Genomic DNA, 13,228 nt, shown 5'->3' on the forward strand with positions numbered 1-13,228 from the left:
TGAAACGAAACTGGTTTTATTTCATAACAAGCTGTCTAGAGATAGGCAGGGGCTGGTGTTGGATCGGCAGCTCAACAACGTGGGGACGGGCATCTCTGTGGTTTTCTTGGCCCTTCCTGCCCTACTGCAGCTTCAGCCTTTTCTGTAGTGTCTGTGGCAGGAAGGGGAAGAAGAGGTGCCCTCGCTGCATCTGCGCTTTTGACCACGAGAGCAGAAGTTTCCCCAGTAGTCCCCCACCCAAAGCCATGTGTTGAGACCACCCCTAGCGGAAGAGAGGCTGGGAGAGTGAACATCTAGCTTTTCCAGGTTCTTAGTGGAAGCAGGGCTGGGGGGACAGGTGGGAGCAGATGGCAAGCTGGACCTGCCTCTCCCTCTGGTGTAATTAATTTCTCTTTCAAAATGGGTAATTTCTATGTCAAGAACTTTCTACCAACGATTTTAAGATTATACTTAAAACAGTTCTCCTTTCAGTTATGACGCCTTTTTAACAGATACATTTCAGCTATACTACCTTTTTTCCCTCTTTTTTCCCCCCTAACATTCTGGAAGGGGGCTAAAAAAGAATTACTTCATCTTTCAAGAGACAGTGGGGGGAAAAGTCGAAAGGCCAACAGTGACAAAATACTTTCAACTACTCCTCTGCCCAGTCATTGTCCTTCCACACCAAAGAACATCTGGAAAACATCTGCACAACCTTTGGAATTTAAAAACTGATACAGCTGACCGAAATCCATATGGTTTCCTCGGGCTCCATTCACGCTGAATACTTTTTCTTCAAAACATGAAAATTTTCTTTCTCTTTCAATTTTGTCATTTGCACCATCAAAAGGAATGTCTTCTCGATGGCGAATTAAAATTCTCTTCCAGTTTAATTTTCTGAGTCTGAAAAGAAAGTTTCAAAGTAGAAATACTGAGAATTTGTTTTGCCTTCTAGAGCACTGAAAATACAAGTTATATAACAGACTTAGCAATGCCTCTTCCTGGAAGTAAAGAAACCTACTTTTATCTCACAGGGATTTGTTTTAATCAAATATGATGCTGGTCACCATCCTATCCCCAAACTCATTTATTGCTACCGCCTCATATCAACATTTTAGAAATGTGGAAACTGCTCTCAGATTCTCAAGAGGACGTCTTAGAAATTCATTTAGGAAGTCAGTACAGAAATGAGAAGATTAGAAATCCCTTTGTTTCATAGGTATGCACAGTTTGTCACATCAGTAAGAAGAATCAGATCAATGGAACTGGAGGGGATCATAGCATATTGGGCAGCGGCTCAATTCAACAGTTATTTATAGAACATCTCCTATGTGCACTGTGTCAGGGAAGGGGGGTGATGCCAACTATGTGTAAATTCTGTCTTATCCACTGACTTGAGACTGAATCCCCGTAAGGTACAATCCCAGGGATATACTAATTCCCACATCTCTAGTATCCTGTTTACTACTAAAATTATTGACCCAGCATACAAAATTTGTGAAAGCAAACCTTGACCAGAATTCTTCACAGGCACTTTGTGGGCCTTCCACACAAACAACACCAGGTTTCCCAGGCATGCTAAATCCAGAGAGGGAAAGCTCCTTTGCCCACTCTAGAATATTCTTTCTTTTGCATTTGTTGTAGATGTGATGGCTATAGATCCACAGTCTTGTGAGAATGAGATCAACTGGCTGGACTGTACTTCCTGGAGGAGGGCAAGGTGTGGTGTCTCTGCTGATATAGCCAGAAGCATGGTCTCTAACCCACTCTGTGGCATTCAATATACAGACATCTCCGAGACAGTTCTTTTGCAGGTATGCAGTTAGATCTGTGTTCAGCTGAGTCTGCTGAGATCTACTTAGTGATACTGATCTGATGGAAAAGATATGGAATACAAAAACTAAATCAATTTTCTTGCAACATAAAACAAACTTAAGAATTGCTTTCATTTTCAGATAAATTTGAAGTCTAATGTTGGCCAATTTCTGTAACATACCTGACAGTAATTTCAGGCAGAACTTCAGGGTATTTAAAGGGAAGAATACAGGCCAGAGAAAACATCACCTGATAAAAAAGGAAGAACATGTCCTAAGTGCTGTTTTAAGTCTTGATATATTTTAGTTCTTCCAAAAGCAAACTGAATTACCATTTCTTCCTCAGATATGTCCAGGTTCATATTGATAGTAAAGTAAACTTTTGAAGATCGTCCATCCATTGTCTTCTTTTCAATACAATCTTTCACTTCTGCTAAAGCCAGCTGGTCATTCACTATGAGCTCGTTTTCACCGGGGAACATACTGGCGAGCAGGTCTAGCTCAGAGAGCTGGGCCTCTGCCTGTTCAATCTCAATCATTTTTGGATATCTGTAAAATTCTAAGGAGGTGAGGATAAGAGAGATAATTTATAAATACAATCTTGGGAGAACTTAATAGATCAATATAGGTACTTATTGAAAGTGTATTTGATTTCTTCATAAAACGTGAAATTTAAACAGATGTAATATACTAAGGATCCAAACCATAGGCCAATCCAGTGAAAGCCATAAAACTCTAATAATAACCAGGCACCAAATTCCTCTGTATCTAGATAGTTGATCTGGCATCTTGAGCTACCACAATGAGCAATTTCCTTGAAGTAAACTAATTATGTAGTCAAAAGTCATATCAATGATATAGCCAGGAGAGAGGCTATGACTGGTTACTTTGGAAACCTAGAATGAATAGAGTTAGTTATGTAGATGGTAAATATTTTTCTCTTAATATTAGTGTTTACTGGTTTTTAAAAAGCAGAAGATTGTGAAGAAGAGAAAATAAATGCTAATAATCCACAGTGCAAGTAACCCCTACTAACATTAAACAAACAAACAAACAAACAAAACAAACAAACAAAAGGACAAGGTAAAAAAGTCCAATGGTAGAAGGTTGAAAAATGAAGATACAGTTTCTGCTGGTGATCTCTTCCTCTATCTGCCTAAGTCTCCCATCCAAGGCAAAGAGTTTTGGTTTTTCAGAAACAAAACATTTTAGGCATGACATATATACCTCTATAGAAAATAGACGGTGGTATAAAGTTTAAATGTATATAAAAAGTGAGATATATAATCAAAGTATACCCACAGGGATCACATATACATATCTTCCCCCCCCCCCCCACTTCTTCCCCTCCAAATATATGTTGCAGATCTATTCACAGTCAGTACATAGGGGTTTGTCTCATTCTTTCTAGTGGTTGACTGTCAGACTGAATCATGCAGACATGTCATGATTTATTGCATTCTTTACCTATTGATGGGCACTTGTGTTGTTTCCACACTTTTGCTGTTATGAACACTTCTACAATATTAGTTCTTTTTAGATATACAGTTTGGCAAACTGTTAATACTGTGTACTCAAGGGTAAGTTTGTAGAGGTGGCTTGCTGGAGCAGTAGGTACAACAGTTAAAATTTTGGTAGATATTGCCAAGTTGTCTTCCAAAAGTTGCCATACTAAAGCTTAAGTTTTTACATAGTAACCCCTCTCCTGTTTAAAAACAAAGAATTCTTTTTTTGATTTATTTAAGTAATCTCTATCCCCAACATGGGGCTTGAACTCACGACCCTGAGATCAAGAGTGGCACACTCTTCTAAGCAAGCCAGGCAACCCTAAGAAAATTATTAATAGTCTTTTTTTTTGTGGTATTTTGTTTGTGTCTGTGTGTACCACTCATGAGTTTTTAAGTAGGCACATTCATCAACTTTTGCTTTCATAGCTTCTGGACGTTGAATCTTTGTTAGAGAAGTCTTCCTCATTCCAGGCTTATAAAGGTTACTGAGATGCTAATCAAATAGGATTTTAAAAAAATGTTTAGTTATTTTGAGAGAGAGAGAGAGAGAGAGAGAGAGAGAGCAAGTGGGGTAGGGGCAGAGAGAGGGAGAGAGAGAGAGAATCCCAAGCACGCTCCACACTGTCAGCGCAGAGCCTAACCTGGGGCTCGAACCCACAAACCGTGAGATCATGACCTGAGCCAAAGTCGGACATTAAACTGACTGAGCCACCCAGGCACCCCCAAGTAGGATTTTTTAAAAGATAATTTAATTGCATTTTCCCGAAAAAGTGTGGGGACTTCTGATAAAACATGGAGGATGAGCCTTGTATAAATATTTCCCTTTCTCTGTGAACCCATTAAAATGAGAGTAAAAGGATAAATTCTCAAAGACAAAGGGAAAGGGAATAACAAAAGCTATTAACAAAATTTTGAAAGGTGGAAAGTGGCAAGTGAGTTATAACTAACTTAGATTTCAGCTTTCTTTCCTCTATTAGCTGCTTGGTCAGGTGGGTAGTGAAGTTGCAGAACTTTAGGAAGGCTCAGGAACCAGCACTAGGTACGTTAGAAAGCAGCTAGAAAACATGAATTTGTTGAAAGTCTAGAGTCTAGACTTAACAAGATTCTACTTTAGGATTTCTCAATCTTGGAACTATTGATATTTCAGACCAGATAATTCTTTGTATGTATGGGTTTGTGTGGGGGTGGGGGGGCAAATCTCTGCCTTTTAATTATTGCATTTAGACAATTTACATTTAATACAATTACTGATATGTTAAGGCTTAAGTCAACTATTTTATTTTCTGTTTGCTTTCTATATTTTTCATTTCTTTGTTTTCTTTTCCCTGCCTTTTGTAGCTTGAAGATATTTTGGAGTTCCATTTTAGTTAATGTATAATGTTTTTGCATTTCTTTTTATAACTCTTTTAGTGGTTATTCTACACACACCTATATAAAACATCACACACACAGACACACAGACACACACACACACACACACACACACACACGTAAAACATCACCAGTGTCTTATTTTAACAGTTTGATGTGCAGAAACTTTATGTTACTTTATGTTCCTTTACCTTCCCCCATTTGTAATATAAGGACCTTAAAATTTTCTTCTGTATACATTTAGAACCATAAGAGTGTTATACTTTTTGCTCCAGCCACCAACTATAACTTAGAAAACTCAACAGAAGGGAAACCCATTTTATTTGACCATACTGTTGCCTTTTTCATGACATTTCCTCCATAATAATTCCTTTTTTGTTTCTTTTCCATATAGAGAACTTACTTGAGCCATTTTTTTAGGGTAGGTCTGCTGGTGACAAATTCTCTTAGTTTTCCTTCATGTTAGAATTGTCTTACCCTTCATTCCTGAGGATATTTTCACTGGATGTGGTATTCTAGGTTGACAATTCTTTACTTTCAGCACTTGAAAAATATTATGCCTCTTTATTTTGGCCCCCAGTTTCTGGCAAGAAATATTCTCTTATTTGAAACTTATAGCTAAGGTTCATGTCTTGCTTGCTTTCAAGACCTTTTCTTTGTCTTTAGTTTTCAGAAGTTTGACTATGATGTCTTGATTTGAATTTCTTTGAGTTCTTTGTGCTTGACAGTCATTCAATTTCTTGAATCTGTTTATGCTTTTTGACAAATTTCGGAAATTTTCAGCCATCATTTCTTCAAGTACTTTTTCAGCTCTATCTTCTCCTTTTGGAATGACATGTTAGATCTTTTGTTATAGTCCCACATGTTCTTAAAATTGTTTGTTCATATCTAAAAATTAAAATTGTTTATTTTTGGCCTATTTCACTCCATTGTTTAGATTGTATAATTTCTGTTATTGTGTTTTCCAGTTAAATGATCCTTTCCTCTGTCTCCTTCCTTCTGTTGTTGAGTCTATCTACTGTGTCTTTAATTTTGGTTATTGCATTTGTCAGCCCTAACATTTTCATTTGGTTCTTCTTTATATCTTCTATTTCTTTACTGAGACTCTTGTTTATTTATTTTGAGAGAGAGAAGGGGGGGGGAGGAGCAGACAGAGAGGGAGGAAGAGAATCTTGAGCAGGCTCTGTGCACTGACAGTACAGAGCCTGATTCAGGGCTCGATCTCATTAACTGTGAGATCATGACCTGAGCTGAAATCAAGAGTCAGACGCTCAAATAACTGAGCCATCCAGCTGCACCACCCCCTGCTTTTTTTGCTTGAAGTGTGTAATTGCTCACTGAAAAATTTTAATGATAGGTGTTTCGTTTATTTTTTAAGTTTTATTTATTTATTTATTTATTTATTTATTTATTTATTTATTTATTTATTTAATCTCTATACCCACTGTGGGGCTTGAACTCATGACCCCGAGATCAAGAGTCCCGTGCTCCTCCAACTAAGCCAGCTAGGCAGACTTAGGATGGGTGTTTTAAAATCTTTGTCAGGTAATTCTACCATCTCTGTTATCCTGGCATTGACATCTATTTTTTGTCTTTTTCACCTAGTTTGAGATTTTCCTTGTTTTTGGTATGTGAGTGATTTTTTTATCGAAATCTGGACATTTTAGGTATTGTGAGACTGAACACTACTCAAATCTTCCATTTTAGCATACTTTTTCTGATACTGCTCCAGAAAGGAGGGTAAAAAAATGGGGGACTTATGGCTGGGAGGGGTGGGAGTGCCTCCTTATTGCTACCCATGTGGCCTCTGCTAACACCATGTTGAGGGGATCCTTTGTTACTGACAGGTGGTGGTGAAAGTCTGGACTCCCCACTAGGCCTTTTGGACATCACTGCAGCTGGGTGAAGGAGAGATGCCTTGTTATCACTGCATCAGAGTGGAAGTACAGGCTCCCCATGTGGTCTGACATGGATGTGACACAGGTCTAACACCAAAACTGTGGTAAGGTTCTTCTTATCACCAGGCAGGGAGGAAAGTCCTGGGTCCCTAGTCAGATTGTTTTTGGTACCATCCTGACAAGGAGTGGGCACTGAGTGCTTATGACAGCTCAGTGACGATTGAATCAAGGCTCCTTTTGCTGGTGTGGGTCAGGTAGAGGCTACAGTGTTTTCTGTGCCATTTGCTTGGTATAGAGCATTTAACTATCTAAATGTTTTCCATCTTGCTTGGCTGCACCTTTCTTGGTACTTTAGAGACAGCAGGCTTTTTGGGGGCTTTAAAATTCTTTTTTGGTCTGTACCCTTGGTATTTCTGGTTTGCTGCTTCTTTAACCAAGTCTGGGATATTTGAGGCAAAAAAGAATACCGAAGGAAGTTACCACTGTGTCTTTCCTTGGGTTCCAAGGTCCCTAGTTGATCTGTCTTCTTCTCCACTTCTTTTGTGTTTGCTTTAGAAATAATGTTCAAGATTCCTAGTTATATTTAGCAGGACAAATTAGGAAAAGTATACCTATTATGTTGTTCCAAAAGTGGAAGTCCCCCCAACATGATAATTTTAACTTATCAAATTGGCATGTGTTCACACACACACACACACAAAGGTAGTTAATGTCTGGTAAGTGTCACAGAAGAAAAAGTTGCTATAGGAAAAACTGGTCTAAATATTCCAATTCTGTGAAGGTGACCTATGGAAAAAAATCAGACATTATATAAAAAAGTTTTTTGTAAGGATGTTCACTGCTTATTATTTACAATAAATCAGAAATGACCTAAGTGTTCAACAATACATCAGTTAAATAAATATGTATCTAAATAGTAGAAAATCATGAGATCATTAAAAAAATGTATATTAACACTGATGTTCATGATACATGGTTACCTAAAAAAAGTAGATTGTAGAAGGATATAAACAATTATGGTCTTACTATTCTTGTTGTGTCATTACACATACATGAACAAAGTCAGAAAGAGAATTTACCAAACTATGAACAGTTGGATAAATGTGGGTAGAGGGAAGAAGGGAAGGACTGATTTGTATGTTTCTGTATTGTTTGAAGTTTTAGGATTACTATTTAGTGCTTTTGAATTCAGAAAAAAAAGAAAGGTTACACATCTGAAAAGAAAAACAGAGCTCAGTCCCACTGCTGCAAAGGAAACATGGCTTACCTTCTCCAAGAGAATTTACTCTGTGAAATCAAACACCATTATCTTGGTTAATCCTGTCTGTCTTCATGGAATTCTTCTCACCTCTGAAAAACGTTTATTGAGTAACTACTATATGTAGAGCTTCATCCTTCATTCCTTCCTGGGGTTTTCTTTTTAGTTTGAGGATCAGGACGTATTATCTAATAAGATATATAACAATGAAGATAAAAAGGCTAAGCGTTAAATGACCAGTATAGGCATTATGGTGGGGATTAAGAGGAGTGCACGATCAATGAAATGGGCCATCAGGAAAGATTTAAGGAAGAAGACAGGATCTGAGTCGAACCCTGAAGAGAGGCTGAGGCCAGTGGAGAAGGAGACATAGTGGGGAGAGAAGAAAGGTCTGTGAGGCAGGAAAGCACAATTAAATTGGTATGGGCCTGAACCTGTCCCTTCCTCACAACCCTGACCACCAAGGCCTGGTTAGGGGCTCATCATTTGGACAATTTTCTCTTGTGCTAGTTACTTTTTGTTTGTCCCCTAAACACATGCTTGGTCCTTCTTTTCCCTGCTCTGGACTCTGAAAAACTGACTTCTGCAGCCTATACCGTTCAACTTTTCTGCTTTTCTTATGGTTAGGTTCAGCTAATAACCCGTCAGGAAGGAGGAGGATAGCAGGAGAAAGAGGCTAGGGTATTTCTTCACTACCCCTTTCCTGTTTGGGTGGGATTCTAACAATGGCTGTGACCCCTTCAGACCATAGCTTTTGTGGGCAGTCCTTCTTCCTCAGTGCCAGCAGACCTTTCAGGCCTCAGGGTAGTAAGCGTTTCTTTAAACCTGGCCATACCTCTGTAAACAGCCCCTTCATTAAGCAGTCTCTTTAAAATTTCAAAGTTGAGTGTGTATCTATTTCCCTTTAGAACCTTGACTCCTCTTACCTGGACTCTGCCTCCATCAACTCATGCTCTAAACTGTCATTATACATATTGTATGCAGTGTCTAACAGAGGTCTCTGAAGACACTCAAGAGAGTACCGACTATCTAATAGAGAAATGTTCACATAATTTGTGATTGAGTGAGAGGGTTGCAGTCTGAGAGGAGGGGTCCGGGTGTGTTAGGTTTCCCTCAGTTGATGGCAAACTAGCCCAAGACCCTGACAGCCACTTGGCGGAGTGAATTCATCCCAGTTGGTGATCTGGCTGTTAGTTTCACAGACTGGTAGCACAAAACACCAGCACATGTAGAGGGGATCCAGGTCACGAAGGTGCCTTGGATGATCCATTATCAAGCCCTCTAGCAACATGTCTCTTCCGTTATTCAAATCTTCTTTATTCCATCCAATATAACTGATCATTTATTTAATATCAGAAAATGGTATTTGGTTGACAATTGAGCTAGTTCACTGTATGGTACTTTTAAAGAATAAAAAAGTTCTAAAGAGAAATGTCGATTACTCACAGGTGGCAGATCAGTAACAGTAATGGGTTGTGTCACAAACACTTCAAGGATTATGAGAATGACTAAATGTGGTGGGGTGTTAAGTTCATTAGGATTAACTGGATAGGAATCAGGAAAATGTGAGGCACTCTTGCACGCAATGGGCTATCTCCACAGATCAGAGCATAAATCAATGCCAACACATCATTCCTAATCCCAATGCTTTTTCAACTTAAAGTCATTAAAACATGGTTTATCAGGGTGTCACTGCCATGCTGGGGAAAAAAAAATTACACAAAGCATTTTGGGCTTGAATAAGTTCTGGAAATGCTGAATGACACAAAGTTTAACAAGCTTCTTTAGGGTGACCATGAGTCATGCCGTTGTACCAACTTAGTTTAGCATTTATCTTAGACAAAAATAACCCCGTTTGGAAAGTAAATTATATGGGCACACTTTTTGTGTGTGGCATCTCGGTCTTTATTGTTACATTCCAATATGCATTGTGAATTTCTAAGAAGTTTAGGATACTGAGTGTCCCAAACCTATTTGACCCCAGAACATTTTTTTTCCCTAGACCTTCTACACAGATCAGGAATCCCTGGTTTGTCCTCAAACCACCCCAATTTAAGTAGTTTAAATATTACCAGCGCTACTCACCATCTTTAGGCCTTTTCAAAAACTGTTAGAGCAGCAAACACTTCTCCCTCCCTTAAACACAATGTTTCCTTTACTAGTGACTTCGTATAATTTTATACCCTATTTCCATTTGACATGCTACCTTAAGCATTTGCTCTGTTATTAAAAAAAATATTCATGTAAGTATTTAAAATCCCTGACCTCACTGGAATTCCATGAATATCTTTTCTAGTCTGTTTTATTTTTTAAATGTTTATTTTTGAGAGAGACAGAGAGAGAGGAAAGAGAGTGCACGGAGGGGAGAGGCTGAGAGAGAGGGAGACAGATAATCCTAAGCAGGCCCTGTGCTGTCAGTGCAGAGCCCAACATGGGGCTTGAACTCAGGAACCCAACTGTGAGATCATGACCTGTGCGTCAGAACCAGACGTTTAACTGACTGAGCCACCCAGGCACCCCTAATCTGTTTTAAAAGGAATCCAAGAAACAACTGGGTAGATGGCTATTAGAGGAAATGAATTTACTTTGGCTTTTTATCATAGTGGCTTAAGGATGTACTCTGTGACTTAGACTGCCAACGTGCCCGTACCAACTGTGTGACCTTAGGCAGGTGGCTTAATTTCTCTGTGCCTCGATCTCCCCATCTCCAAAATGAGAATGATAGGGTCACTTGAGGATTAAATGATGATGTGTGGAAAGTGCTGAAAACAATGTGTGGCGATGCAGCAAGTACTATAAAAGTGGTTGCTATGATTGTTATTTGTTATCCATTCACAGATGTTTCTTGAGTCCCTATTGTGTGTCAAGCATTGTCCTTGGCATTAAGACTATAACAGTGAACAAGAATCACACAAAAATCTCTGCTATCATTGAGACTTAATTCGGTGGGAGAAGACCATGACAACAAAAACCAAATATGTATGTCTAGTGGATAAAGACTGAAGAAGATGAAGGGGATAAGGAACAAGTGGGTAGGAGGGAGGAGAGGGTTGTTCAACTGTACACAGGGTAGTCAGGGACCACTTCTCTGCTAAAGGTGACTTCAAGGAAGAGACTGGGAGGGACTGAAGAATGACTCTAAAGCATTAAGAGATTGGAAGAATGGATTTGGCATTTATTTAGGTAGGGAAAATGGTGGAAACTTGAAGCCTGGTTTTAGAAATACTATGGAATGGGGGTGCCTTGATGGCTCAGTCAGTTAAGCCTGTGATTTGTGATTTCTGCTCAGGTCATGATCTCACAGTCCTGAGTCTGATGGGTGGCTCAGTTGGTTAAGCAGCTGACTCTTGATTTCTGCTCATGATCTCATGGTCTGTGAGTTCCAGTCCCGTGTGGGGCTCTGTGCGGACAGCATGGAGTTTGCTTGGGATTGTCTTTCTCCCTCTGTCTGCCATTCCCCCCTCGCACACACATCCTCTCTCTCAAAAATAAATAAACATTAAAAAAATAAAAATAAAAAATTCTCTAACAGTACATTAAAAAAAGAAAATATGGAATGAAGTGCCTATTAAGACACCTATTCAGTAGAGATGTTCAGCAGACAGTTAGATGTAATTATGCACTTTATGAGGTATCCAGGTGGAGATGTAATTTTGGGAGTAACCAACAAACAATAAAGGCATGTTTGTTTGGTCACTCAGGGAGTGAGTGAAGTTGGGAGAAAGTCCCACAGAGTCTGGAGGTCTGGAAGATGAAATGGAACCAGCAAAGAAGTTTGAGACCCGTGTGCGGACAACTCTGGGAGTGATGTCACAAATATATAATTTACTTGTCAAACTTATTTCCGTACATGAGATTTCAATGCAAACAAACAAAAAAATCTTGAAGACAATTTTCTGACTCAAGATTTCAATGAATGCTGTACAAACGTAGAATAAAACTTGAGTTTCCTAAGTGGAGTCATTCTTTTTTCCTCGCAAATTTTTATTTTACAGAGGGGATGGGGGCCAGGCTGCACAGGACCTGACACTGGGCAAGCGGCTGGAGCCCGTAACCGAAGCCCTGTGCGCAGGCGCCGTCGCCCCTAACACCTGACCCGCACGGGGGGGTAGTGGCGAGGATGGGGGGGGGGGGGGGGGTCCTGGCTGTGGGCGGTGTCAGGAATTGCTCTAACCAATGAGCAGCGTGTAGCCCGCTGGAAGGCGGTGCCACTAGGTCGCCAAGTTGCCTTAGGGTAAGACAGGCCCGCAACATGGGAAACCCCGGGTGCGGCTGGGTGGCAGTAGACGGAAACCTCACCTGGAGCGATGGATCCCCTCCGTGCTGGAACCCCGGATTTTCTGGCTGCACGAACAGCTCAGGTCTCATCCAGAAGGAACCTCAGAATTCCAGAGCTAGGCAATTCGAAGCCCACAAACTCCAGCGGGGCGGCCTACGGGAAGTGAGACGACACCCTCCCGGCTTGGCGCATGCGCGCGCTCGGGGCCGCGCGCCCCGGAAGCCCAGTGATGCTGGCCGGTTGGTCCTGGCACCTGCTGGGTGGCTGGGATTCTTGGCTCCGTTCTGTTCTCAGTCATAGAGTTCTTCTTATTCTACCCTATGGGGATTTGCCAGCTGCTGCCACTGTCACGGAGAAGTGTTAGCACTGTTTCCTGGGTCAAGGAATGGTCTATTAAAGTAACTAACGCTCCTCAAATTCAAGCCTGTGTAGGAATCATTCGGTTTAATGTAACTTGGGTTTCGGTACGTAGATATAGGGCCCCCTGTTCTGCGTTCCTAACATCTTCCCACACAATAGGGATGCTGTTGGCCCCTGAATGGCAAGACATTAGGGAGAGGTGAGCCTGGATGGTGGTTGTGGCTGACGACCTTAGGAAATGCCATGTGCATGCATAGAACTTTATCTCGGCTAATTAAAGGGTAGTTTGAAGGCGACTCCACCATGAGAGTAATTTTTAGATTTTTATTCACAGTCTAAATATCGGTAATGCACTTTTTTCTTTGTGATGTTATTTATTTTTAGAAATCTCAAGATTTTTTTGTAAACGCTGATATTCACTAGTATTAATAACTCGCACTCCCCCCCCCCCCCCCAAATAAGATTGGTACATGTGTTTTCATGGCGTCATCTTTTACTTGGTGGTTTGTGGGCATTTCCCAATGTCATTAAATGTATTTTTTCTCCAACTTCTATGAAAAATTTCAAGCATAAAGTTGAGAGAATTTTATAGTGAAACAGGAGCAATTCTTAAGGGTGTGGAAAAAAAGGGTGGGCGATTTTGCCCCCCGGGGGGGGGGGCAAAAATGTCTCAGAAGACATTTGGTAATGTCTGAATATATTTTGAGTTGTTACAACTGGAGGAGTGCTTCTGGCATCTAATGGGTAGGGCCTAGCCATGC

General features: G+C 40.3%; 1 protein-coding gene and 1 long non-coding RNA gene across 3 annotated transcripts in view; one reads left to right on the forward strand and one right to left on the reverse strand.

Moving 5' to 3' along the window:
* The window catches only part of RWDD2B (RWD domain containing 2B), a 15,261-nt gene continuing 2,033 nt past the window's right edge, over positions 1 to 13,228 (reverse strand). Inside the window, exons 1-6 of one of the 2 annotated variants that reach the window (XM_047876154.1) lie at positions 12,128 to 12,350; positions 7,838 to 8,016; positions 2,126 to 2,352; positions 1,976 to 2,043; positions 1,489 to 1,851; positions 1 to 882 (exon numbers count right to left, since the gene is read on the reverse strand). In XM_047876154.1, the coding sequence (XP_047732110.1) occupies positions 648 to 882; positions 1,489 to 1,851; positions 1,976 to 2,043; positions 2,126 to 2,332 (873 nt within the window). In that variant the 5' untranslated portion in view covers positions 2,333 to 2,352; positions 7,838 to 8,016; positions 12,128 to 12,350 and the 3' untranslated portion in view covers positions 1 to 647. Of the gene's footprint in view, positions 883 to 1,488; positions 1,852 to 1,975; positions 2,044 to 2,125; positions 2,353 to 7,837; positions 8,017 to 12,127; positions 12,351 to 13,228 lie in introns of those variants that run through there. The other variant, XM_047876156.1, reaches the window with a different exon arrangement.
* On the forward strand, positions 1,701 to 11,751 carry LOC125175516 (uncharacterized). Its single transcript, XR_007155852.1, has 3 exons — positions 1,701 to 1,793; positions 6,520 to 6,674; positions 11,530 to 11,751. It is a non-coding gene; the product is annotated as an uncharacterized LOC125175516 (long non-coding RNA).

The sequence above is a fragment of the Prionailurus viverrinus genome, chromosome C2 (genome assembly GCF_022837055.1).
Source record: "Prionailurus viverrinus isolate Anna chromosome C2, UM_Priviv_1.0, whole genome shotgun sequence".
NCBI classification, from domain to species: Eukaryota; Metazoa; Chordata; class Mammalia; order Carnivora; family Felidae; genus Prionailurus; species Prionailurus viverrinus.